Source organism: Amphiprion ocellaris, chromosome 24, assembly GCF_022539595.1.
Source record: "Amphiprion ocellaris isolate individual 3 ecotype Okinawa chromosome 24, ASM2253959v1, whole genome shotgun sequence".
In the NCBI taxonomy this organism is placed as follows: Eukaryota; Metazoa; Chordata; class Actinopteri; family Pomacentridae; genus Amphiprion; species Amphiprion ocellaris.
The window spans coordinates 17,470,118-17,496,802 of NC_072789.1; the positions used below are offsets into that span (position 1 = coordinate 17,470,118).

The 26,685-nt window shown below is 42.4% G+C and overlaps 1 protein-coding gene and 1 long non-coding RNA gene across 8 annotated transcripts in view; both read left to right on the plus strand.

Annotated features, from left to right (window-relative positions):
• Positions 1–26,685, plus strand: part of LOC111565021 (NACHT, LRR and PYD domains-containing protein 12-like) — a 263,219-nt gene that overhangs the window by 91,328 nt on the left and 145,206 nt on the right. For all 7 annotated transcript variants that reach the window (XM_055008265.1, XM_055008264.1, XM_055008266.1 and 4 more), the window contains one exon: positions 419–592. In XM_055008265.1, the coding sequence (XP_054864240.1) occupies positions 419–592 (174 nt within the window). The remainder of the gene's footprint in view (positions 1–418; positions 593–26,685) is intronic.
• Positions 17,278–25,893, plus strand: LOC129348300 (uncharacterized). The gene is made up of 3 exons (XR_008600814.1): positions 17,278–17,695; positions 22,766–23,542; positions 24,327–25,893. It is a non-coding gene; the product is annotated as an uncharacterized LOC129348300 (long non-coding RNA).

Sequence of the window (26,685 nt, forward strand, 5' to 3'; positions counted from 1 at the left end):
TAGTTGTTAAAGTAAATGAATGTTTGTAGTTTGTGCTGAAGAGTCACATCTGGATCCAGAAGATCTTCTGAACTCAGATCAGTTTGAAGTGACAAAGTTTAGATCGTGAAGTAGAAATATTTCTTTGGTTTGTGTTGAGTTGAGTTTTCTTTGATTGATCCTGATCCTGTTGATGATGCAGCATGTTATTGATGTGTGGACATGAATAGGTGGATGAATGTTGTGTTGACATGTGGATGATGTGTGTAGAAGGCTGACATGATGATGATCCACAATAACAGAAGGACAAAGTCACTCTGCTGCTTTTAGAGAAAAGCTGATTGATGAGGACAAAGTAATGTTGATCTGCACATTCAGAACCTGAACACATCTGATGGATCATCAATGATATTATCTACATCTTTTCATTTTTATTCAGATTGGAGTGGTGCAGTTTGTCAGAGATCAGCTGTGATTCTCTGGTCTCAGCTCTGAAGTCCAACCCCTCCCATCTGGAACATCTGGACCTGAGCAGGAACAAGCTGCAGGATTCATCAGTGAAACATCTGTGTGGTTTTCTGGAGAATCCAGACTGCATCCTGAAGGATCTGAGGTCAGACATCATGTTTTCTTTGTGTGCTGAGATGAATGTGATGTAAAGTTGTGGTGACTCTAAACTGCAGCCATCAGGCTGATGTTCTACTGATCCTCACTGAGGATCTTCATGGTAACGTCTGTTTTCTTCTTCTCTGCTTTCGTCCTTTGACTGTGGCAGAGAAATGTTGAGCTGCACATTTCAGAACAACTTCAGCTCATATCTGACCTCATGTTTCTCTTCAATTCAAACTGACAGCAGCAACTAACAGTTGTTTTTATTATTGATGGAGCTGTCAGTTATTTCAGTAGTTTAGTTCATCAAATGTTAAAAACTGAAAAATGTTGATCCCAGTTTGTCAGAGTTGAAGGTGACGTCTTCAAATGTCTGGTTTTGTTCCAGCAACATTTTAAAACCACAAATATTCAGTTTAATGTGGTAGAAAAGATAAAGTGTTGACAGTGAACAAAGTAGAACCAGTTTGATGTTTTACTGGATAAATGAGTGAAACCATGATGGAAATGTTTCTGATGTTTTGTTCATGGACTCATCAAACAGTGGACTGATAGTTTCAGCTGTAATTGAAGCAGTTTTTCATCCTGAGAGACAGAAACTAATATTCAACATCTGCTGGTTGAACCTCGATTGACTGCAAAAGTTGTGACAGTTGATTCTAAAACTAATAATAATAATCACAATATTATTTGTATAGCACCTTTCAGAAGAACATTCACAAAGTGCTTTGACAGGTAGAACATAGTGATAAAGAGAAATAAAAGAGAACTTTAGTGGAAGGCGAGTCTATCAAAGTGAGTTTTAAGAAGTGATTTCAAAGAATTTCCTGATTGTGCGAGCCTTATCTCCTCAGGCAGGTCATTCCAAAGCCAAGGGGCCCTGATGGAGAAGGCCAGGTCACCATTGGATTAAAGCCTGGACTTTGGAATGACTAGGAGGGACCCACCTGAGAATCTAAGGCTGCATGAGGGAACATTCGGGCTTAGCATGTCTAAAATATAGCCAGGGACAAGGCCCTGGCAAGCTTTAAAAGTGATCAGTAAAATCTTAAAATCCATTCTAAAACAGACAGGGAGCCAGTGGAGGGAAGCTAGAACAGAGGAGATGTGATGTTGTCTGTTAAAACCAGTAAGAAGCTGAGCTGCTGGTTCTGGACCAGTTGGAGGCAGGAGAGGGATTTTTGTGGAATGCCCAATAAAAGGGAGTTGCAGGAATCAAGACGGGAAAAAATGAGGTCATGGATGGTTTTTTCCAGGTCTGACTGAGGGAGGATTGGTTTGATTTTGGCAATGGTTCTTATCTGGAGGAAGCAGGATTGGACGACTTTGTTGATGTGAGGCGTCAAACTGAGGTCAGAGTCAAACAGGACGCCTAGATTTCTGGCAACAGGCTTTACATTAGTGGATAGAGGACCGAGGATGTTGGCAGTGAGGCTGTTGTGGGGATTTGGAGGGTTGAACAGTATGATTTCAGATTTGGAGTTGTTTAATTGTAAGAAGTTCAGTGCCGTCCACCAGTTTATATCGTTAGAACAGTTAAAAACAGATGCTAGGCTTTCAGCAGGTTTCAGCAGGAGGTATATCTGTGTGTCGTCTGCATAGCAATGAAAAGAAACATGGTGACGCAGTTTGACTGAGCTTATAAATAGAGAATAAAACTGGGCCAAAAATTGAACCTTGCGATACACCACAAGTAGTAGGAGCTGAGGAGGAGGAGTGGTTACCTATGGTGACCCAAATGGTTCTGTTTAAAAGAGAAGAATAAAACCAGTCAAGTGCAGAATCTCTGACACCAACCCAGGATCTAAGACGGTCCATTAAAATAGTGATCTACTGTGTCAAAGGCTGCACTTTAGTCTAAAAGAATTAAAACTGTGCTCTCTCCTTTGTCAGCAGCTAGAAGTAGGTCATATGTAACCTTGAGGAGGGCAGTTTCTGTGCTGTGAAGAGCTCTAAAACCTGACTGAAATCTTTCAAAGATGTCATTATGACACATAAATGATCAAATGTGGGTGGAAACTACTTTTTCTAAAACTTTGGACAGAAACGGAAGTTTGGAGATCGATCTAAAACTGTTAAGAACAGAGGGGTCAAGGTTGGGTTTCTTTAGACAGAGTTGGACCACAGCATGTTTAAAAGCAGAGGGGAAAGGAGCAGTTAAAAGGGAACTGTTAATAATCCATCAAATGCTGGGCCCAACAGTGTCAATAACCTCTTGAAGAAATGTTGTGGGAATGCTGTCCAGACTGCACGAGGTTGGTTTCATCTTATTTATGACATCCATTATGTGGGATAAAGAAAATGTTCTAAAATTGTAGAAATATGAAAAAATGTGGTGAGTAGAAGATCAAAGGACATCGGATGGGGTAATTGATTGCCTGATGTCATTAACTTTGTCAGTAAAACACTGTGAAAATGTTTCACAGGTTTCTTGAGAGGGATGGATAAAATGACAGGAGAAGGAGGCAATAAGAGAATTTATTGTTTTGAATAAAAATCAGGAGTTAGAATGGTTTGCTAAAATCAACTTAGAAAAAAGGCTGTTCTTACTTCTTTAACTGCAGTTTGATACTTTTTCAGAGCATCTTTCCAAATTTCAGAAAACACATGTAAACCAGACTTCTTCCATTTCCTTTCCTTCTTTCTGCGTCTCTTTTAAACTCTTGTGTGGTTTCATTAAGCCAGGACTGTAATGTGCTACTGCAGTGTTTGAGTTTAAAAGTGGCAACGCAACCTAAAATGGATTGACAATTGTCGTTGAAAAGGGAGAGCAACTCGTCTGTGTTAAAATTTGGATAAGAAGCAGAGATGAAAAGCTGGGAGAACTTGACAGAGGACGTGGGGTTAAAAACACGGTGGTGGATTGGAGCATTCTGACGGCCGGTAAAGTTGATAAAACTATAGTGAATAAAATGAGTTTTTGATGGGACACACAGATATCCTTGGTCACAAGATTGTAGGGACTGAGACGGCTGTACAACACCAGGTCTAGAGTTGGTCCTTAGAGTGTGTGGGCATTTCAACTGCTTGACGAGATTAAAAGAGTTCATTGTATCTAAAAAGGAAACGTTTGAGGAGGGCAGCAGACATGTATGTTAAAATCACCTAAGACAAGAATTTTCTCAGACTTGGACATATAAAAAGATAAAAGCTCAGAGAATTCATGAATAAAAATACTGTTTGTCTTAGGTGGTCTGTAGATAATTAAATCAAAGATGGGACCTTTAAATCAATGATAAAATCAAGATATTCAAAGGACGTAAAACTGTTGTGTGAGGTGGCAGTACATTTCAAATTCTTCTTGTATATAACAGCAATCCCCCTCCCCTGCCTGACAGTTGGGGTTGATGCAAATGAAAGAAATTAGGGGGGTTGCTTCCAACAAAGCAACCCCCCTAATTTCTTTGGGGGGTTGCTTTTCTTCAACTGATGAACAGTTGAAGTCATTTATCAGGAACAATGGGAACATTTTCTGCTTCAGTTTCTGCTGATTTTCTTCTTTTCTCTGCTTTGTGTCATTTGAAAGTGAAAATGTTTGTGTTTGAGAAAAGAGTTTGAAGACGTCACCTGGTCCTCTGAAAACTGTGATGGACACTTTCCACTATCAATGACAGATGGATCAATAATGAAATCATCTGAATGTAGAGTCCTGATTGAAACGTCTCCATGGTTCCAGAACATGAAGATATTTTAGAGTCTGGAGCCTCATTTTGTCCACGTTTCCTTCTTGTGTGTTTGTGTGACTCTGAGCAGAAAGTGAAATAAATGTCCGAGTGTTTTTCCTGGTGTTTGTTGCTCAGCATGAGTTTGTGTGGATGGAGCCAGTGGTGGAGCTGCAGAGTTTCAGAGCTGAAGTCACTCCGTCTTTATTGAAGCAGCAGCATGTTGTCATTAATATTAATGAAGCTCTTCTTCACTGCTTCTGTTGGACTGTTTGAAGCTGCATCCTGTTGGCTTCAGCTGTTTGGAGTTTCCATTTTCTAAACTTGGACGTTCTGAAGCTTCTTCAGCTCTGAACTCATGATGAAACTCTGAATGATTTCAAGCAGGAACTTTGTCTCCTCAACTCACATCTTTTATTCTTTATTCAGATTGAGGCGCTGCAGGTTGTCAGAGATCAGCTGTGATTCTCTGGTCTCAGCTCTGAAGTCCAACCCCTCCCATCTGGAACATCTGGACCTGAGCTTCAACATGCTGCAGGATTCATCAGTGAAACATCTGTTAGATCTTGTGGAGAATCCAGACTGCAGCCTGAAGACTCTGAGGTCAGTAGAAGGTTCCATCAGTCTCTGCTGCTTTCAGCAGTTTTCTACTAAACTCAGTCAGTATCAAAGCAAAGATCCAGAGTCTCCTGTAAACCTGCAGCTTCTCAGTGAAGCTCTGAGAGCAGAACAGTGACAGAAACACAGAGACAGCAGTCAGCCAATCAGAGGAGCCAGAAGCTTGTTGTCATGGTGTGTTTGAGTGGATGTGAAGCTCGACTGTTGTTGTTGTGTTGATGTGTTGAGGAAATAAAGCTGATTCCAGCTGACAGTTATTGTTTGTTGTCTCTTTTCAACAGTGATCAGCTGATCAGTCTGATGTTTGTCACAGTTCTGAGATCAGTGAGACTGAAGTCCTGCTGCTCTTGATCCTGATGATCAGCTGATCAAACTCATTGATCTCCTCTGTTCTTTCTTCTTCTCTCTGCAGCTGGAGGTGATGCTGATCAGGACGGTGTTTGTGCTGAGAGGATGAAGTGTGTCCTGATGATCCAGAGGTTGAAGCAGCAGCAGCAGCTGGTGTGTAGAGACTCTGACTGGACCATGTTACTGGGAGGTGGACTGGGAACCAGTGTAAAGTGTGTTGTTATCACTGTGTAGTTTAGTGTTGCAGCTCCACACTGTGAATGATGGAGAACTGCAGTTAATGTTGACATGAAACGTTGGAGGTTGATGTCAGGTTGCAGAGTGTGCAGTAAGTTTCAGGATGTTTCTGTCACTGCAGGATCATATTTCATTTTTTTTTGTCTGCATTTATTCTCATTGTTTAACTCCACAAAAGAGGTGTCAACATTGTATGAGACTGATGCATATTTTAGTCTTGCAGCCAAATATTTTAATATTTAGTGCATGTGTGTGACCATCACCAGCCCTCCCTGAAAGCTAAGCAGATATTCTTTATTAGAATTCCCTATGATGAGCCAGGGAGGGCAGTGCTACACCTCAGTGATGTGTGGGGGAAACAAAGACTGGACAGGACGAACAGGACGAACAGGACGAACAGGGATAGAAATTAACAGGTGGTGCTATTGCAATTAAAGATTGTAAGGTGGTGTGTTATTCCCAACAACTAACTGCCCATCAATAAAACAAAAAGAAAGAAAAAAAAATTAGCTAAAAAAAGAAAACCAACACAAAAGAAAAAGAGATTCACTAAATAAATAAATAAGTAGTACTGAGCACCATAATTGTGGATGTCTTGACAGTATAGAATAGAATGGAATAGAACAGGCCAGAAGAGGATACTAGTGAAGGAGAGAATGAGTTTAGGGTGGAGACTCTGGAGAGATTCTCATCACATTCTGGTGGGTCCCTTCATTCGCTGAAATGGGACTCGGCAGTAGCTGGCGAGACCTGGTCAAACATGCAAGTGTGAAGAACCCCGAAGCCCAGAACAGCAATCACGGCAAGGCAGGGCCAAGCCAACAGGGCACCCCTCCCCCCGGGCCGTAGGAGCCACAGGGCGGCACCCCCAGAGAGCCACCGGGGCCACCGTGAACGACGCGGACCCGGAGAACAAGAGGGAGCAGCTACCGACACCCCCAGCGCGCCAAGACCGACCCAGGCAGCCCGGGGCACGAGGACCCACCCGCCACCCAAACCCCAACCCCGCCCACCCCAGCCCCCACCAAACCCCCCACCCCACCACCCGACCCGCCCACCCCCATCCCCCCTCCCTCCCCCGAGGGGGCCAACGGCCCCACACAGCCAGGAAGCCAGACACAGGGGCCGAGCGGCCCGCCGAAGGGGCGGCAACCAGCCCATCACAAGGCAGGCTGCCACCGGGAGCCGGCCAGAGGAAATCGGAGCCGGGACCCGATGCGAGTCCAGAGGGTAAAAATGGACAGTGTGGTGAGGCCCGGCGATGCCGACAGGGAGGCACCCCACATACCCCCCGCACCAGGCCCCAGGTGAGCGCAGTACACCCAGGGCCCCCACTCCCCGCAATGCGCCCTGACAACCCACCGGGACAGAGCCACCACATGCCACCAGCCCACAGTACAGCCACAGCGCCCACCAGGACGGCCAATCCAGCCCCCGCAGCCCACCAAGAGCCATCGCACCAGCCTGGACCCGTCGGGCACGCAGGAGAACCCCCCCCGACCACAGCCCCCAGGTCCCGGGGACCCCCCAGCCACAGCAACACGGATGATGGTCCACCCCTGCCACCCCATAGCCATAAGGGGGCCGGGTCCCACCAGTGAGGCCATATTGGTGAAATCCCCCCATTACTCCCTATTAATATGTCTCCCGATCCCAGACTGGAGACATTATCCCTGCACCGTGGTAGTGTAACCCTGAGTGTCATGTGGTGCATTAAAAGTGGGGAGGCTGGGTGAGGCGTCCAGGGGGCGGGCCAGAGGACCACAGAGGATGGCTACTCTGCAGCCTACCCTGACCCAAGTTCCCCGAGCCGTCCCAGACCTACCCCCAAGGTGTGAGTGTGTGTGGTGCATTAAAAAGAAATTAGAGAGCAGGGGAGGCAAGCAAGAGGGTGATGGGGAAGAGACAAGGCCGTAGAGCCCTGCCATCCGCCCCACCACAGAGCCCATCGTTCCTGCCCCCACCTGCTCTCAGGGCCCTAACTGTTGTGTCCCTATATGTGCCTAAGAGTAACTATATACAGTGATGTGTGAAGTATGTGAAGTGCACAGTAAGAGGCAGTCTGGTGTGGATCCGGCCCATGAGGAGAGAGCAGCGGGGGAGACAGGTAGTAAGACCACTGGTACTGATGCAGAGGGCCCCCAGAGCCCAGAGGCAAGAGGCCAAGGTGGGTCCACACGAACCCGACCGGCCCAGCCAGCACCAAAACCCCCAGAAGTCACAGCGCTGGAGCAGCGCCCTGGTAGGCGCCACAGCCCCACCACGGGCCAGCCGCATGCAGCACCCTGCCCCGGAGGGAGGACCAGGCCGCACCACCAGGAAGCAAGGGCCATGAGCCCCCACGCCCACCCCGGAGCCGGCACGTCCAGGATGCAGGGCGCCCACCCCGCAGCATCACCGAGACCCCACCCACCCCACCACACCCCAGGACCGCAGGATCATATTTCAGATGCTGCTGCTCACATGCTCCAGTTTAGCAGCTTCAAAGCCACCAACAGGACTGTTGATGCTGTTCTTCTGGTCCTTCTGCCTCCAGATGTTCTGCCCAAACAGTCCACTTTAGTCTCATCAGTCCATCAGACTCCCAGAACTCTGCTTTGTTCCACACATGAAGATCTTGTTGTTCAGTTTTGTCAGACTTTAGTTGTTTCCATCATCAGGTCCTGCAGCTCTTTACCGATAAAACAGGTTTTCTACCAGCTGCTGCTGTCAAACATCTGCTTCCTCTTGGACAGATTTTGTCCAGTTTGATTTATTGACTCAGTTCTTCCACTGAGATTCCTCCTGGTCCATTCTTCAAATGAGCCAGAAAATCTTCGTCTTCATCAACATTCAGTCTCCTGGTGAACTCCAAGTATTTTCTATCCTCAGACTTAGTAAAGAACAAAACACCAAAGTCAGACTGGAAGTCAGTCAGAGTCAGATGAAGTCTGAGATTTACTGTCATTTCAGCTCCATGCAGCAAACAGAGGCTGGTTCATGAACACAGACTCTGATTCTGAGCTGAAAATCCACATTTTTACCCTCTGACTGATATCTGCCCACTTGGAGCCTCAGTTCCAGGTTTTCAGTCCTTCATCTGTTTCTGGGGATGTTCCACTGTTATCTTTTAGTTTATCATGACCTCATCTTTGGTAATGATTCAGTCTAAACTTTTTACAATCATAGTTATGAAACATAATCCTGACTCATCTTGTAAATAAAAATAAAGGCCTTTATGCTTTTAAATAAAGTTTGTCTGCACACTTAATAGAGTTGATTGTTGTCATGACTTTATTTTAACTTGTTTTCCACTAAAATCCTGCTGAAATAAACATCAGATCCTAACAGTCCATAAACTGTTCTTGCATTTATTCTTTTTCTTGCCTTTTTCTTTGTTTATTCATATATTTATAGTGCATAATTTATTCAGTGTATTCATTGATTCTTGTCTTTCATTCATTTCAACCAACTTATTCAGTTTTATCTCATACATGAAAAACCACAACTGAAATAATTTCCATTGTATTTTGAATAACTTGACCAGAAGTGCTGCATATCAATAGGTTGTGTTGCTTTTGATAAACATGTACATGTAAAACATCTAGTTTTGTGCTTTGGCCACCAGAGGGCAGAAATCCACTGTTCTGGATGTTATTTTATGTCATCAAGCAGAGAAGGATTCTCTCGGTGAGTGGCTGATTTTCCGTTTGAACTTTACAAGCACAGAAGCAAAAAACACAATTAGGCCAAATGGAGAAGTTTTCTCACAAATTACACCTCAGTTCATGTCATAGTTTCTCTTAGACATCGAGGATGTGCTGATGTTGAAGAAAACGTCCGCTGGCACTGTTACTTTTATGATACAATAATTTTATTCCAAAAACCAGTATCTGATCAGGCACCATGGTCTGCCTGTGGAGAGTTTTACAGCCAATACGGAAATCCCACAGAACAATGGCCAGCGATCAGTTTTTATAGGTTTTAGACATGTAGGGAGTCACAACATATGGTTCTCTGTTACATACCATATAAAGAAGCAGGGAGCCTCTTCAAGCAACCCCCCTAGACTGTATGGCTCCTAAAGAGCCCCATCCATCAATGTCTTGGACATAAGAACCCTTATAAGGGTTCCTCCAACAGAAGAACACATTCCATTGTGATGAGCCAAACATCCCAGGTTCCATATGATAAGCAACATCCTCCACCCCTAATCCTCTAGCTGTAACCCTCTACCTCTACCTCCATCCCTCTATCTCTACCTCTCTATCTCTATCCCTCTATCTCTATCTCTATCCCTCTATCTCCACCTCTACCTCCATCCCTCTATCTCTACCTTTCTACCTCTTCTGTTCCTCTCAACCCGTCCAGCCAGCAGCAGATGGGTCCCCCCACATTAGAGCCGGGTTCTGCTCAAGGTTTTTTTCCCTGTTAAAAGGGTGTTTTCCTGCCACTGTCTCCTTAGGGCTGCTCTGGGGTTCAGGCATATGGGTTCTGTAAAGCGTCTCGAGACAATTTGACTGTAATTGGTGCTATATAAATAAAACTGAATTGAATTGAATTCAACACATCAGATACTACATTCATCAGTCTTCCAGTTATATTTGTTAGTCAAAACCAACTTGTAGTGATGGAAACTTGACCTTTTTCACATTTCACATGATCATATTCATACGATCAGATGACACATAAGAATTACAACGTGATTTGTCAGGTTGATCTTTGCTCTGTTTGTCCTGTTCAGAGTCAGTAAAAGTGTCCTCCTCCAGCTGCTGTCCCTGATTCCTGTCCACTCTGAGAGGGACACAGTGAGACGGGCCGAATCCCTGTGTGGAGCTCTGGGTGGAGAGCTGGACCTCAGTCACACCACACTGGACCAGAGGGTCTGTGGAGGTCTGGTCCAGATGCTGGACTCCTGTGAAGGACTGACTGAGCTGGACCTCAGTCACTGTCAGCTCAGAGACCAGCTGCTGCTGGTCCTCATCACACATCTGCACAAAGTCCAGGTCCTGGAGTAAGTCTCAGACCACTTCCTTCTCTGGGAGCTGCAGCCACATGAGCTGGAAGAACTCTGGCTTTAATTCTGCTTTTTACTTCCTGTCTGCAGTTTCTGCTTTTTGTTCTTGTCTTATTTTTGCTCACTGAGCTTCATTTTTCCCTGCAGTCTAAAGTCCTGCAGTTCTGTGGGAAAAGAACAACATGAAGAAGGAGAGAGAATCAGAAATATCTTCTGTCAGGAGGACAAACTTCACATTTATTCATCATGAAAAAGCAAAAAGAAATTCTTTGGTTTTCTTATAAAATATTTCAAAACTTGGAACATGTCCCATATTTTTCCAGGTGTCAGTAGGTGTTAACAACTCTGGGACTAAATGGAGGCTTCACACACTGTAGATGTTGAACTTTTTCCATTTTTCCAGCCTCTCCAGACGTTTCCTCTCTACTCTGTTCATCAGCTGTAGAAAGATGTTTCACCATGCTGGATGGATCTCCAACAACCTGCTCCTCTGTTCTCTGTTTCTGAGCCATGCTGCATTTATTTGATTCATCCAGAAGCTTTGATTTTCCTCTCAGTCTCTCTGTGGAAACACTGCCTGCAGTTCACCTGAAAACCCTGAATTTTTCTCTCCTGACTGATGGTCTCAGCTGAGTCAGTCGAAGTTTCTCTGTTGCACTGAGGAGACCAGAATTTTTATTTTTTTTACAGAATCTGGTGCAAACAGTTTATTTTTAGTGAATCTTCTAATTAGACACATAGAATAAAATGATTGTGATGAATTGTGTGATTTTAAGTCTAGATTTGGTTCATTTCTGGACAGAACTACACACCACGAGGCACAGAGTTGAACATCTGAAGCTTCTTTTTGTTTTTTACAGTTTGTGGCTCTAATAAATGGAGTCATTTAGTTTTTTAAAGATGTCACTTCCGTTAATCTCAGCATCAGGTTTAAGGTTCAGAGGCTTCAGATCCAGGACTTTAAAGAATATTCCAGATTCACAGAGTTCTAGATGAACCCAAACACACCTTCACTGGCAGCTGATGATGGATTTAGAGAAGATGATGGAAACAAACTTATTGTAGAGGAAAATGAGGTTGTTTACAGGAAGTTGTCCCAGAAAAACTGACTCTGCTTTTATGTTTGAACATTTTGATTGACTGATGAGCTTCTCTGACCTTCTGTCAACATGTTATCAGATGGAGGGATAAATGAGTTGTGTGTTTGTGTTGCAGTCTGAGCCACAATAAGATCACAGATGCTTCCACAGATGTGCTCCTCCAGCTGATCTCCATCCACTCCTCCATCCACACTGTGAGGTGAGCAAACATTCATCTGAGGCTCACAGAGAAACCAGTGGATAGATGAGCTGAACTGATGCTGTTCTTCCTGAATGATGACGTCTGCTCTCTGCTTTGGTGTTTTTCAGACTCTTCAGCAACGACATCGTGGACAGAAGACCCTTTGAGAAGCACAAGCAGTTTGAAATGTGGTGAAGCAGTCAGGAGGTCATGTGATCATCAGGGAGGAACTGTTGGATGTTGTCATTAAAAAGCCTTTTCTCCTCATGATCAGATGAAAACATGGAGTTCATTCTGGTCATCAGTAGTGTGTGATGGAGAGACTTTAGTTGAAACAAGCTTTGATTTTTACCTCATTAGATTCTCTTTGCTTTTTTACAATCAATCAGACGACACTTTATCTGGAGGCAAAGAGCAGCCAGCAGTGTTTTCTAAAACTTTACCACCTATGTTTGACATTATTAGTTAGTACAGCTCATATTTCTGTTTGCTACCATGTAATGATGGTCTAAAAATGATTCTTTATTGGGACCAAACAGAGACTAGAACTGTCAGTGAAAAGAAAACAGAAGTGATGGTGTTTGGTCCCAGTGGATCCTGTGAGTCCTTCTGTGGTGACTTTGGCCCTTTGGCAACGTATGTGAAGCCCACAGTTGCAACTCTGGGTTTTATATTGGACAGGGATTTTAAACTGGACAGTCAAATTCGGTCAGTCGTGACGTCCAGCTTTTTTCACGTAAGGCGGTTGGCAAAGGTGAAATGTTTCCTCTCTAGGCAGCACCTTCAGACAGTAGTTCATGCCTTTATTTCATCTCAGCTGGACTATTGTGATGCTCTTTATGTTGGAGTCAGTCAGTCGTCTCTCTCATGTCTCCAGCTAGTTCAGAATGCTGCTGCAGGCCTTCTAACTGGAGAAAAGAATACATCACACCTCTTCTGGCTTCTCTCCTCTGGAGTCCATTTAAAATTCATTAGTTTTTAACTCTTTAAATGCTCTTATCCTGCCGTACGTCTCTGAGCTGCTTCACCGTTACACTCCTGCCTGGTCTCTCGGATCAGCTGATCAGCTGCTCCTATATACACCTAAATCTAAGTAGAAGCTCAGAGGGACAGAGTCTTCTCTATGGTTGCCCCAATTTTATGGAACAAATTGCCTTTGCACCTTAGACAGACCCCTTCACTGTCCATTTTTAAGACCCATCTTAAAACACACTTTTATTCCCTGGCTTTCCATCCAGCATGAGACACTAATTTTATTTGTTTTTAGTGTTTCTATTGTGTATTCTTGATTTTATTTGCCTTTTTCTGGATGTTCAGCACTTTGGTTCAATCGGTGGTTGTTGAAAATACTATATAAATAAAGCTGGATTGGATGTTTATACATTTATCCCCCTAGAAAGTAAAATAAATAAAAATCTTTTACATTTACATTTGGAACAACAAACACACGAAACACTTAGCTGGGTTTTCAGAATCACTTCAAGTATCAAGTTTTAATCTGTACATGTTACATTAAAAACTAGGAACGTCACATTTTGTACAATAATGGCCCCAATAATCCGGACACCACACACAGATTCCACAGAAAAATGGCAAATATGAGCCAGTAAACGAAGCTTTGAGAAAAATTCCAAATAAAGAAAAAAATCAGTCTGAAAAAAACATTTCTAATTGAGAAAACCTGCTAAATGACAAAATTGTGTTCTTCAATTTAGCATGTAGATAAATAAGTGAGGAACAAAGAAAACTTTAATTTACAAACCCACTAAAACAGCTGCACAGAGTAGAAACCATTTACAGACCATTAAAATCTGAATCTGACCGACATGTCAGAGACAGAAATCCTGCATGAACTGTGTTCAACCAAAATCTGCTCCATTTGAATCATTTGAACTCGACTGACAATAAGATAATCAGTGTCCATTAATTCAAACACAAGGCTCTGTGTAGCTACATTAACAAGAAGAGCAGCTGTTTTTCTCTCTGTTTCTTTGAGCTCAGAAAGCTGCTGCAGTGATTCCTCTACACAAAACATCTGCTGACACATCTGGACAGCAGCATCACCTCCAACATGTCATTCATTCATTCACTCAGAGGAAGATTCACCTCCACAACCAAACTTCTGATGGAACATTTACCAAGAGAAAAAACACAAACTGCATTTAATGGCAGCATGTAGACAGAAATGAATCATGGATGCTGGTAAACTGGAAAAAATGATTATCTGAGGCACAATGATCAGCAATATCTTTCAGAGAGCCTTTGAACTTCGCCTGGCTTTGCAGATGAAAACCTCAGGCTGAGATCTGTTGATGATAGTTTCATAGTTAGATTTTTATCATCATCCTCCGTTCTCGCTGGTCTTCTGCTCAGACAGTTGAACAAACAGGGAGAAATAATGAAGCCGTTATTTTTCATACATTGCAGTATGTCACCTTTCACTTTATACCACACTTCCAGATCATTCTTCTGTAGTTCCACTGAATCACACAGTGAGAAATCAATCAAGAGACAAATCTTTTCAGTATAAAGCATCACAGGACGACGACACGTCTATATGCTTCTGAAAGTATATATAAAGGACGTGTGTGTGTGTATATATGTGTGTGTGTGTGTGTTCAGTTTGCTGCTTGGTGAGTTGTGTTTATGTGATAATCTACTCACCTTCTTAGAGTCTGGATCTTCAGCTGATGAAGACGGACTGTCAGAAGCTAAAAAACTAAATTCAGTCTGAGAAAGACAATTATGTTGTGAGACAAAACTTGACTTTAGTGATTTAGTGATCAAGTCGTTAGAACTGATGTTAAAAAATCCTCATAAAAGTAGAAAATAAACTTGAAATTTGTAAAATACTTACTGCTCGTACGACTGAAGCCTGAAATACAGAAGACAGCATCACAGAGGTGTTATTCATTCAGAATATATGAAATGACAGCAATAAAAGCATCTATGTGAAGCTCTAGTATAAAATATTTCAATTGTCAAATAAATATCGAATATTTAGATTTTGTAAACATGAAATATATCAAGATTTAACAGCAGTGACATCAGAAAACTGGAAATGTTGATGCATGTTGGAGCTAAAATGGTCTTAAAGACGACTAAATGCATGTGTTGTTCCTCACCGTTCTATTTTCTTCTACAGATGAGAACTGCAGCAATGCAGGCTGTCAGGACCAACAGTCCTCCAATAACACCAACAGCAGCAACAGGGAACCCTGAAGAACCTGGAAGCAGAAGCAGACATCCACCCTGTTTATCTCACTGCTGAACCCCTTCATGGTCACATTCTGTTCAACACAACTTCTGTCATTTGAGCAGTTCAACAAGATGATGAACCACACAGATTGTAAATGTGTTTAGTGAATATTCAGAGTTTGTTTTATCACAAAAGCAGTAGTGAAGCTTGTAGTGGATTTTTCTTATTTTTTCTTTCTCTATTTTTCTTCCCTGTTTCTCCTGCCTGCATTCTGCTACCAGCTGATTACTGTAATGATTATCAGCTGCAGTAATCAGTTCATTCCATTCATCTCCTGCAATATAAAGCTCAGTTCATTCAGTCACTCCTTGCTGGATCATAAAGACTCACATCTCCATGGAGACTCTGTTCCCTAAATGGACTCTGCTTCTGCATTTCCCCACTTGGACTCTGTTTGTCGCCTGGATTTCTCCCACTTCTTGTTCTTGCTTCATGTCTGCTTCAATCATATTTGGACTCTGTTTTTCCTCCAGCCTGCCTCCTCAATCATGTCAGTTCCCCTTCTGGTTAGTTTAGTTGGTTCTGTGTTAGTTTTGTAGAATTCCGCCCTTTTGTTTATTGTGAACTTTTTGTAGACATTTGATTGTGGTTTCCCTCTCAATCCAGTTTCCCTTTTTGTGTTGTGACTCTTGTTTAGTTTAGATGAAGCCCTTCCCAATATTCCTCCTGTCTCCCCACTTCTGTGTCTGCATCTGGGTTCTCTGACTCCCCCCCAACAACAACAGGTAAAGGTAAAATATCAGCATCAAATCTAAGTTGTTCACAGATCAGAATCACCTGTCAGCAGCAAGCAAACATGAAGACACAAAAACACCCACATTCACCTTCTGAAGATAAATTCATCCCAACAAGGACAACAGAAAGAACAACATGAGCTTTAAAGCACCTGTGAAGCAGCAACACAAAGGAATGAAGAGAGTCAGACTCCTACATCATGAATGAAGATGATGCTGGTGGTAAGTATGGATGACTGAATGAAAACACTAAAGTACAGAGATCTGTGGTGGTAAATATAACGCTAATGTGAAGAGACCATTGAGGAAGTGGCAAGAGAACCATATTTCTACTCAACCTTACTACAGTGGAAGTCACTTTTAGTGTCTTTTTTATGGATTCTTCCATTAAAAGAAAACTGAATACATGAGTGCATGATTAATGAATGAACTCTCATGATCAGGATATGGGCTCTAGCATCTTGCAAGTGTAGTGAAAGCTTCATTTCATCAGATTTGAGTCTTACCTTCATTGGGAAAGATTCTTCTTTTGCCCAGTTTTGTGACGAGGTCGTCTTTGACACCAGACAGCTGAAACACACAGTCGTACTTCTCCCAGTCTTCAGGAGCGACTGATGAGATGTTCAGGTCAACACTCATCTGGAAGGTTCCATCATGGTTGGGGAGGATCTCTCCTTTGTCCACGTCCTCATGAAGCTCCTCTCCATCTTTCCTCCAGAACAAGTCGGCTCTGTGGGGGTAGAAACCTGTAGCGAGGCAGGTGACCTGAGAGGAGGAAGTCTTCTGGAGGAGAGACACTGATGGAAGCTCTGAGGACAGAAGACAAAGACGGATCAGAGTTTCTGTATGGACTCATGTCAACACATTTAAATGGCAAGTAGAATTAAGAAAAGAAGAAAGACGGATGAAGAGATGTGAAGCCGAAGTGAGAGAAAGGTTAGAAAATCAGTTAAAAGAAAGTTTAAAAAGACAGGAAAGAAACAGAATTAGAGTGTTGATAAATACGTTAGAGAGTGACGGAGGAGAAACAGGACAGACTGGAAACTGAGACAGTGGATTGTTCCTTATAATGTCAAACTACAGAACAAATTAAGGCAGATGAGCATTTTATCAAAGACATTAAATCAGGTCATGTGATTGTACCTTTTCTCATCAGAGAGCTCCTCCCATAGTTGACATATTTCTTCCCCCACTCAGGACAGTCCTGGGTGTGGTAGTACTTCAAGTACGACATTTTAGCTTGGTCATTGTCCCACTTGTGTTTGGTGATGACAGCCTGTGGTTGTGCAGCAACCCACGTCTCTGTCTTCATGTCTAATGATATCCAGTCTTCTCCATCAAAACCATACTGATGAAACCCATATGTGTCATTCGTCTCATCATCCCATTCACAGCCGTACATCCACTGGTAAATGTGGACACCTGAGATGCACAGACTGCAGTAAATAAAAGGGAGACAAAGCCGTCTCCTGTTAGCAGTTTATAGCACATATTTACCACAAAGACACACATTTCTAACCAGTTAATCTGCTGTCATCTGCCTCCTACAGATAATCCTCATGTCGACAGTGTGAACATCTCAGACGGAGACAGAGTCTGCTGAGGAACAGTAAGAGCCAAACACTAACCCTACCCTGCCTCCACTAACACACAGTTCATGTCCACTGCTGAAGGAGCTGCAGGAACAGATTCACTCTCTGAGGTGGAGTCCTGAGCAGCAGACGCTGATTAAAGATGATCCTGGATTGAACATCACATCCTCTGAAACTCTGCAGCGCCTCCATCAGTCCAACAAAACCCTCGTCCTGTGAGGAACTACAGACCACACTGTCCTCAGGCTTTTCTACAAGCTTCCACTGAAGGACAGTTTCACTAGACTGCTGAGCCAGAACAGAGTCCAGTTCTACAGTGTCACTGGTCACAAGAACCCAGAGACCAGCAGGACCAGTATCTCCATACTGGGAGACAGTCTGTGAGTCCTTATCTAATATTTAATTCTGCAATATATTTAGAGTTGAAAGTAATTATTGCTTTCATTATCAGCTGTGTATTTCTTTTTATACTTGCATCAATAATAACACTCAAATGTAAGAAAAAAGCAGGAAATTCTGACATTTAACAAAAGGAACCAGAAAAGGTTGAAATTTCACTTGATAAAAAACTTCCAAGATGATTATTTATGGCCAAAGTTGTTGTGAAATACATCTCTATTGATCAACTAATTGATTAACTGACTTACTACTTCTACATGATGTGTGTTCATGATGGCATCAACACACTGGTCAAGTAAAGTTCATCTAATCTGTGAATCTACTACATAAATGCACAATGAACTCACTGTGAAATAGAACAGAACAGTCCATCTAATTAAATCTGTATTTTTATTACACATTCGTGGCTGTAGCTAATGACTTGTGTCAGTACTGATAAGATGATGTGGATTTTTTTTAATTACTGTAATCAATAACTACTTCCATAAAGGGCCACACAGCATCTGCCTACTACTCCATGTTACTGCTTATTAGTGTTCATGAGAACATGTCGCCTCTTAGACAGATATGGGAGACAGACCTCAATGTCCGGTTCACTGAGGAGGCTTGGAATGCAATTCTTAGCAACTCCAAGATAATGTCGAGAGAACTCAAAACAAGACTTATCCATTTCAAACTACTGAACAGAGTCTACTGGACGCCGTCCCGACTGACAGAGTAGAGCTGAGGGACAATGCAGGTTGTTGGAGGTGCAATGAAACCGATGGGTCTCTGTTGGACATGCTGTGGAGTTGTCCACAGGTTCAGGCATTCTGGATAACGGTTCATGACTAGAGGTCGACCGATATGGGATTTTCAAAGGCCAATGCCGATACCGATTTTTTTTTTAAAAAATTTCGGCCGATATCTAAAGCCGATTGTAGAAGCCGATTTTTAAGGCCGATATCCTTTTTTTTTTTTTTTTTTTTTTTTTTTAAAAGCACATCGATTACAAAAGGCAATTTAAACACTAAAAGTATATACATGTATATATTACAAATTAAATACACTAGTAGAACGCTAACATTTATTGAACACAAAAAGTGAGAAAGTACAAGTCAAATAGAGCAGAAAGAAATCCAAGATAACAGCTTTTATTTCTGTCAGAAATGTTACCAGAAGAATCCTCACAGAAGTTTGTGTTTTGTTGAAAAGTTGAAGAATGAAATGTATGTGGATCCATGAGAGACATTTACTGCAGTAATGAGCTGTTTAGTAGCAGTCAGTGTTTGGTCTGGACTCTGAACAGACTCAGTATAAAAGTATAAAACCCTGATATGAGGCTCTGATCCTGGACCAGATAGAAAATCATTAACCTGAAGAAAGACATTCTGCTGGCAGATATTGTTCAGAAAACAAAATGAGTGGACAGTAAAACTGAAGTTCCCTCCATAAACTCAGATCCTGCTTGGTAGTCCAGACCTCAGAGCTCTTTTCATGGTTCAGCCTCCATTTTACTCTGAACAAAAACATAAACACAACACTTGCTCCCATTTTCCATGAGCTGAGCTCAAAGATGTAAGACTTTTTCTTTGTACACAAAAGTTCTGTTTCTCTCAAATATTGTCCACAGATGTGTCTAAATGTGTGTCAGTGAGAACTTCTCCTCTGTCCAGATAATCCATCCTCCTCTCAGGTGTGGCAGATCCAGATGCTGATTAGACAGCAGGATTATTGCTCAGGTGTGCCTCAGGCTGACCTCAATACAAGGACACTCTGAAATGTGTGGTTTTATCACAGCACGATGCCACAGATGTCACAGGTTCTGAGGGAGCTTCCAGTTGGCATCCTGACTGCAGGAATGTGAATTGAATCTTCATTTCTCTACCATAAGCTGTCTCCAAAAGCATTTCAGAGAATTTGGCAGTACATCCAACCAGCCTCACAACCACAGACCATGTGTAACCACACCAGCCCAGGACCTCCACATCCAGCATCTTCACCTCCAAGATGGTCTGAGACCAGCCAACCAGACAGCTGCTGCAACAATCGCTTTGCATAACCAAAGAATTTCTGCACAAACTTTCAGAAACCGTCTCAGTGAAGCTCATCTGCTCGTCGTCCTCATCAGAATCTCCACCTGACTGCAGTTTGTCGTCATAAGCAACTAGAGTGAGCAAATGCTCACATTCGATATTGTCTGGCACTTTGGAGAGGAGTTCTCTTCACAGAGGAATCCCGGTTTCACTGTACAGGGCAGATAGCAGACAGTGTGTACGGGGGTTTGCTGATGTTGTGAATGGAGTAGCCCATGGTGGTGGTGGGGTTGTGGTGGGGTTGTGGTATGAGCAGGCATATGTTATGGACAACCAATCCAGGTGCATTTTATTGATGCCATGTTGAATGCACAGAGATACCGTGACCAGATCCTGAGGCCTGTTGTTGTGCCCTTCATCCATGACCATCACCTCATGTTGCAGCATGATAATGTAGGTCACCATGTTGGAAGGATCTGGACACAAGTCCTGAAAGCTGAGAACATCCCAGTTCTTGCATGGACAGTCACCCATTGAGTATGTTTGGGATTCTCTGGATACGACAGCGTGTTTCACTTCCTGCCAATATCCAGCAACTTCGCATTGAAGAGGAGTGGACCAACATCCCACAATCAGCTGATCACCTGATCAGCTCTATGCCAAGGAGATGTGTTGCACTGCATGAGGCAAATGGTCCCACCAGATACTGACTGGTTTTCTGACCCCCCAGTACAGTTAAACTGCACATTTCAGAGTGTTCTTTTATTGAGGTCAGCCTGAGGAACACCTGAGCAATAATCCTGCTGTCTAATCAGCATCTGGAGAGGAGGATGGATTATCTCTGCAAAAAAGTGCTCACTAACACAGATTTAGACACTTTTGTGAACAACATTTGAGAGAAATGGACCTTTTGTGTTCATAGAAAAACTCTTTGATCTTTGAGTTCAGCTCATGGAAAATGGAAGCTAAAGCAAAAGTGTTGCATTTATATTTTTGTTCAGAGTACATGAATAGAATAGAATAACTTTATTGTCTGTTCCAAATAAAAACAGAAATTCATGTTTTGTCACGGCTGTAAGACAAAAATTAAAAACCACACTCAAAACATTTAAAACACCCTCACACATTAAAAACACAGTGTAATAAATACAAATAAATAAAACACATAAGATAAGTAAAAACACTAAAAACACAGTGCAGCTTATTTTGTGTTATTAAGAGCAGCTATTGCAGAGGGGATGAAAGATTTTTTGTAAATGTTTTCCTGGCCAGTGGGGTTCTGTAGCATCTGCCTGATGACAGCAGCATGAAGGAGTGGTGGAGGAGATGTGAGGTCCTCAGTGATGATGGAGGCTTTCCTCATCACTAAGCATCCATGCAGTTCACACATGGGGGGTTGGGCTGTTTGAGTAATTTTACTGGCCTGATTTATTATTCAACAGAGTTTTGTTTTGTGTTTGATGGTGAAAAAGTTGAACCAGGTTGAGATGTTATAGGTGAGGATGGATTCGATGAGTGATTTATAAACGAGGGTTAAAATGTCTTTGCTGATACTGAAAGAACGGAGCTTTCTGAGCAGGTGGAGACGCTGCTGTGCCTTTTTGTGGACAGAGTTTGCATGTTGGCCGAAGGACAGGCAGGTGTCAAACTCTGTCCCAAGATATTTAAAAGTCTCCACCTGCTCCACAGACAGACCGTGGATCTTAAGGGGTTGGAACAGGTTGGAGCTTTTCCCTGAAGACCCACACCATCGTTCTTTAGTCTTTAAAATGTTGAGCTCCAGTGAACTTTCAGCAGGTTCCAGGGTGTGAACCTCCTGCTGGTACTGAGTCAGGGCCTGGGTGTTGGTGATGTGTGCTACCAGGGCCATGTCGTCTGCATATTTAATAAGCTTCAGTCCCTCCCTGCTACAGGTGATGTTGCTGGTATAAGCAGAGAACAGGACGGGTGACAAAACACAGTCCTGGGGAGCCCTGTTTTTAAAGTCTTTGAACTGGATTTAAAACCATTTAAAAACACATGCTGTGGTCTGTCCATTAAAAAGTCCTTTATCCATAAAATCAGTGTGGGGTGAATGTGGAGGCCAGAGAGGCGGTGTAGCAGGGTGTTGTTATTTACAGTGTTAAAAGCTGATGAAAAATCCATGAATAAAACCCTTGTGTGTGGAGTCCAGTTGTTTAGTGACTGTATCTAAAAGAGGGAGACTTGCATCATCGGTCACTCTTTTTGATTTGTAGGCAAACTGGAGTGGATCCAGTTTGCCTTCAAGCTCATCCAACAGCTGATGACATACAACTCTCTCCATGCATTTACAGAGAATGGATGTCAGGGCCACTGGTCTGTAGTCCTTCAGGTCTTTCGATTTGGTGATTTTGGGGATAGGAATCAAGTCTCACGGAAATCAGCATCAGTTTGCTGCTGTGTATAAATCAGCTGATCACAAGTGTCCATCTAAAAGGACAGAAACAGACTGAAGACACTGATAAATAGTCAAATACAGCAGAAAGAAATCCAAGACAACAGCTTTTTTTTTACTGTCAGTAGAAATGTTATCAGAAGAATCCTCACAGAAACTTGTGTTTTGTTAAAACTTGAAGAATGAAATGTATGTAGAGTCCATGAGAGACATTTCTTGCAGTAATGAGCTGTTTAGTAGCAGTCAGTGTTTGGTCTGGACTCTGAACAGACTCAGTATAAAAGTATAAAACCCTGATATGAGGCTCTGATCCTGGACTCCAGTCTGACTCTGATCCTGGACTTGTTCTGTGAAGGATCAGAGTTCATGTTTATTTGGAGCCTCTGTTGGTCAAAGTGTAATAATGTGGGATCATCTTTGTGTTGTGGTCCAGTGACTGCAGAGTGACTTCCATGAGTAATATTTAACAGACAGCAGTGAGCGCCCCCTGCTGGTTCCCCTCAGTGTTGCTGTCATTGATCCTGTAGGATTAACTGCAGTCCTGCTGCTACACAACAACCTCCACCACACCAACAACACAACTGTTCATTAACTGCTGACATATTCTTTGACTTTATCAGGGAGACACGATGACATCAGAGGTGCTCTTGATCATCATGGATGATCTGGATGATGATCAGCTGTCTAAATTCCAGTGGTTCCTGCAGAAACCCAACAATGTTCAAGGCCTCCCAGCCATCACAAAGAGCCGACTACAGACACTAGACAGGTGTAAAACTGTGGATGTGATGGTGGAGACTTATGGACTTCAGAGAGCTGTGCAGGTGACCAGGGTGGTTTTAGAGAAGATCTCCAGGAATGATCTGCTGCAGAGGTTTCCTGCCAGCAGCTCAGGACCAGAAGGTCAGTCACAAGACAAGAACAACATGATATCATTACAGTCAGAAAGATGCATGATGGTGCTGCTGCAGTTTGATAGAGTTCAGGTTCTGTCAGATTTTCCTGAGTCCACATGTAAGATCAGTTCCTCTGTAAAATCTACTGATCAACCTACTGACTGAATGCTGCCCCCTGCTGTTTAAACCTTGATAGAACACCAAAATTCGTTCTGTATGAGCTGTGAAAACCATAGACTGTATATAAAGATGGACGTAGCATCCGTGATGTCACCCGTTGGTTTCTGCACTGAGAAAATGAAGCCCGGATTTTGCTACTTCCTGGTTGACATTTTGGATTTTTGGAGCCAGTGACGTCAACAAGGGCGGAACCGGAGAGCAGTGATTGGTCAGACTGACTGAGAGCCGAGGACTCTCTGTCCCGCCCTCATTTACCGGATCTGCTGTTTACCTGCTGCTGCTAACAATGGTAGCCTCCAAAAGTCGAGCTAAACTCAACAGGTAAGTGTTAAAGTCATCTTTGTAACTAGTTGTACTTTTCTCCACAACTGGACAATATCACACATAAAGCAGTGACCTACGTTACTGTAGCTGAAGTTACTGTAAGTTAACATCAGACTGGAACTTCTGATGTAAACATGTTCTAACATCGTGTTTTAATGTTCTGTAAATCTCAAGTTACGTTTCCTAACTTTGTGTTCACACTGATGCTAAATCAGGTTTGTGTGTCATTAATTAGTTACCTGTTAGCTGTAGCTAAGTGTCCTGCAGGTCACAGCTGATCAATCATAACAGATTGATAACTGCTGGTTCGAGGTGCAGTTCGTTTATGATCAGAAGATAGAAATTAATCTACGTTAATGTTCCTCCACAGAACTCTGTTACTGATGGATGTTGATCTCTCAGTTCAGTGAATGAAGAACAGTTCAGTTCTGAGTTAATATTTCTGTTCTTTGGTTCATACAGTTTGTAACAGCTTCTGTTCATACAACAGTGTATGGTCAGATAACTGTGTGGAGCTCATGTAATCAGAGGGCGAATTAGAATAAAAAGAATAAACTTTATTGTCCATCTAAGGCAGTAAGATGTTCTTTGGCCTCAACCAGGAAAACAAAAATTTCCATAAGATTAAAAAATAGGACTAAAAAATAGCACTCAACAACCTAGCACTCTATTGTGTTCGATTCATATCCTGATGTGTTCACTCTCATATTTAATGTTTCAGCAGTTGGAATTAAAGAACCTTGTAGATCTTTTTCTCACTGTTAGTATCTTTTCCTTCCAGCCTTGGTCTGGATCATTGGGAACATCTGGTCTGATGGACTGAGAGCTACAGAGAACATGAACATCCAGCTGTGGTTGTCTGAAGAGTCTTTTCTCCTTCATCACTGTGAGGAAGAGCAGCACTGATGTCCTCCTCATCCTTCCAGTAATAACAATAATGCTGCGTATCTGCTACAAATAACATGGACTTTTTAGATTGTATTTCTGCTACAACAGCAGAGATGAAGTTAAAGGTGATAAATGGAACCTGTGAATATGAAACAGTGTTGAACAGATAGTTGAGTCTCTCCATGACTCTGTCCCTCAGAAACATGTTTCCACATTCATGGATTAAATGTGTTTCTTTGTGAAATCCTTCTAAATGATTCCTTGTAAACTTGTTCCTCTTCAAAGATGGAAGTTGTGATTATTCCAGGAGCTAAATGTGATGTTTGCGTCTTTTTCCAGTCAAATGTTGAGAGTGAAAATCAGGATGTGGTGTTTCCTCTGATGCTCACTTGAACTAAAAGCATTTGAGCTGCACAAAGTGTGAAATGAGAGAGGAAGCAGTGAATCTACAAACTGCTGACAGACTTTCACACATTATTGTCCAGTGAAAATCAGGTTTTTGTGCAGCCAGACTTGATCCTGATTTGAGTGTTTCAGTCCTGTTCTAGTGATGAAATGAGAACTTCCTTCATCTTTGATGAAGTAGCAGCTTCACCTGCTGCTCTTTTTGCTTCCAGCTGGAAAAAAAAGCTCAAAGTTAAAGGACACAAAACCAACAGCATGAATCCAGAAATCTGAGGACTTTTATTTGAGGATTAAATACACATTTAGGGGGTGGAGAGGTTCATTCAGTTGTAAAGAAAAGATGTTTCTATAACTGTTAGGATTGTTTTTTAAAGGCACTGCTAGCTTAACACTGAAATTGATACCACATACGAGTATTACAATAAATGATATTAATATCATTTATTGTGTAATAAATGCATGAGTTGTGCTTGACCTTTAAGGGAGAGAGATGGATTCCAGCATTAACTCCAGGCTCTGAAGGACTGAATACATGAGGGAGACAACCAGGGACAAGTCAAGCTGGAAAGTTTTACATGTACACACAACAAATAGATAAGAGACATTTGGCTTAGCTTCACAGTATATTCCTGTTTCCTTATAAGGTAAAAACTAATTGCACTGAAACTGCTAAGTCAAGGTTGTTTAAGGGTGGAAACCAGAACAATCCTCCCCATGAGATACCACCAGTAGCTGCATCACATCACAGCTAACACAGGAATAGACTAACAGGTAGAGAGCAGGAAGAGGGTTCTAGCAGGGTTCTTTTTACAGGATGCGGTTCTTGGAGATTGGATTAATTGTGTGTCGAGAGACATGGACATATCTGTGCACCACCCATAGGGAGAATTAAGTCTAAACCATGGTTTATTCCCACCTTTAGCCAATCACATTTCAATATTTGAATTCTATGTTTGTGTTCTGTAACCAATCACATTTCATCATACTGTATACAATGTTGTGTTCATATCAGACTTTATCCTTTTCTGGGAGGCTGTTCCAAACAGAAAAGGTCCTTGTACATATAATAAACAGTTTTATGGGAGAGAAGTAGTTTGTCTTCTATCTCAAAAAACAAACATGCTGAACATAACCAATAACTTCAGTGATTTTTAATGTGGATTATTTTTACGGGCTGTTTCCTGTCACCCCTCCACTACAGTAAATGTGGGAGATGGAAGAAGGAGTCTGCTCCCTGGGAAAGATGTCAGCTAACTCTGCCGTAATGAAGTTTGGTTTTTCTAACCACAAAAAACTCATGTATAAATCGACGTCCAAAAGAAAACACAGCGCTATATACAGATTCTGCAACGCAACGTTCACTGAGGCGGATGGGACCACATCAAACTTTTATCAACACTTGGAGAGGAAGCATAAAGACAGATAAGCTAACTCTACATGGCGCTGGTGAAGTGAGCTAGACACATTCAACAAGCTGTAGTTTGTAAAAAAAAAAAAAAAAAACAATTAAAAGTATATTTATCAAGGGAAAAGACATGTGGTCCTATCTAAGTTGGGCTTGTGCTGCTCATAAAGGATAAGGAGACAGGCCACATGAAGCTTGGTTTATGTTCCATCAATGATAGCTAATGTCAGCTCTGATCTGGTATCTTGGATGAAGGAGCTACTGATGTGACAGCAGAGTGTCCAGCTCTAATGATGAACCCTATACTGTCCTCCCTATGAGTTTTAGACTGCTAGCTAACCTGGGATTCCTCAGACCCAAGGCCTGACTTTTCTTGCTATTAAAGATCACTTTATTTCCAACTATAAAACAGTAACAAAGCACAAATTGCAAATAGAAACCA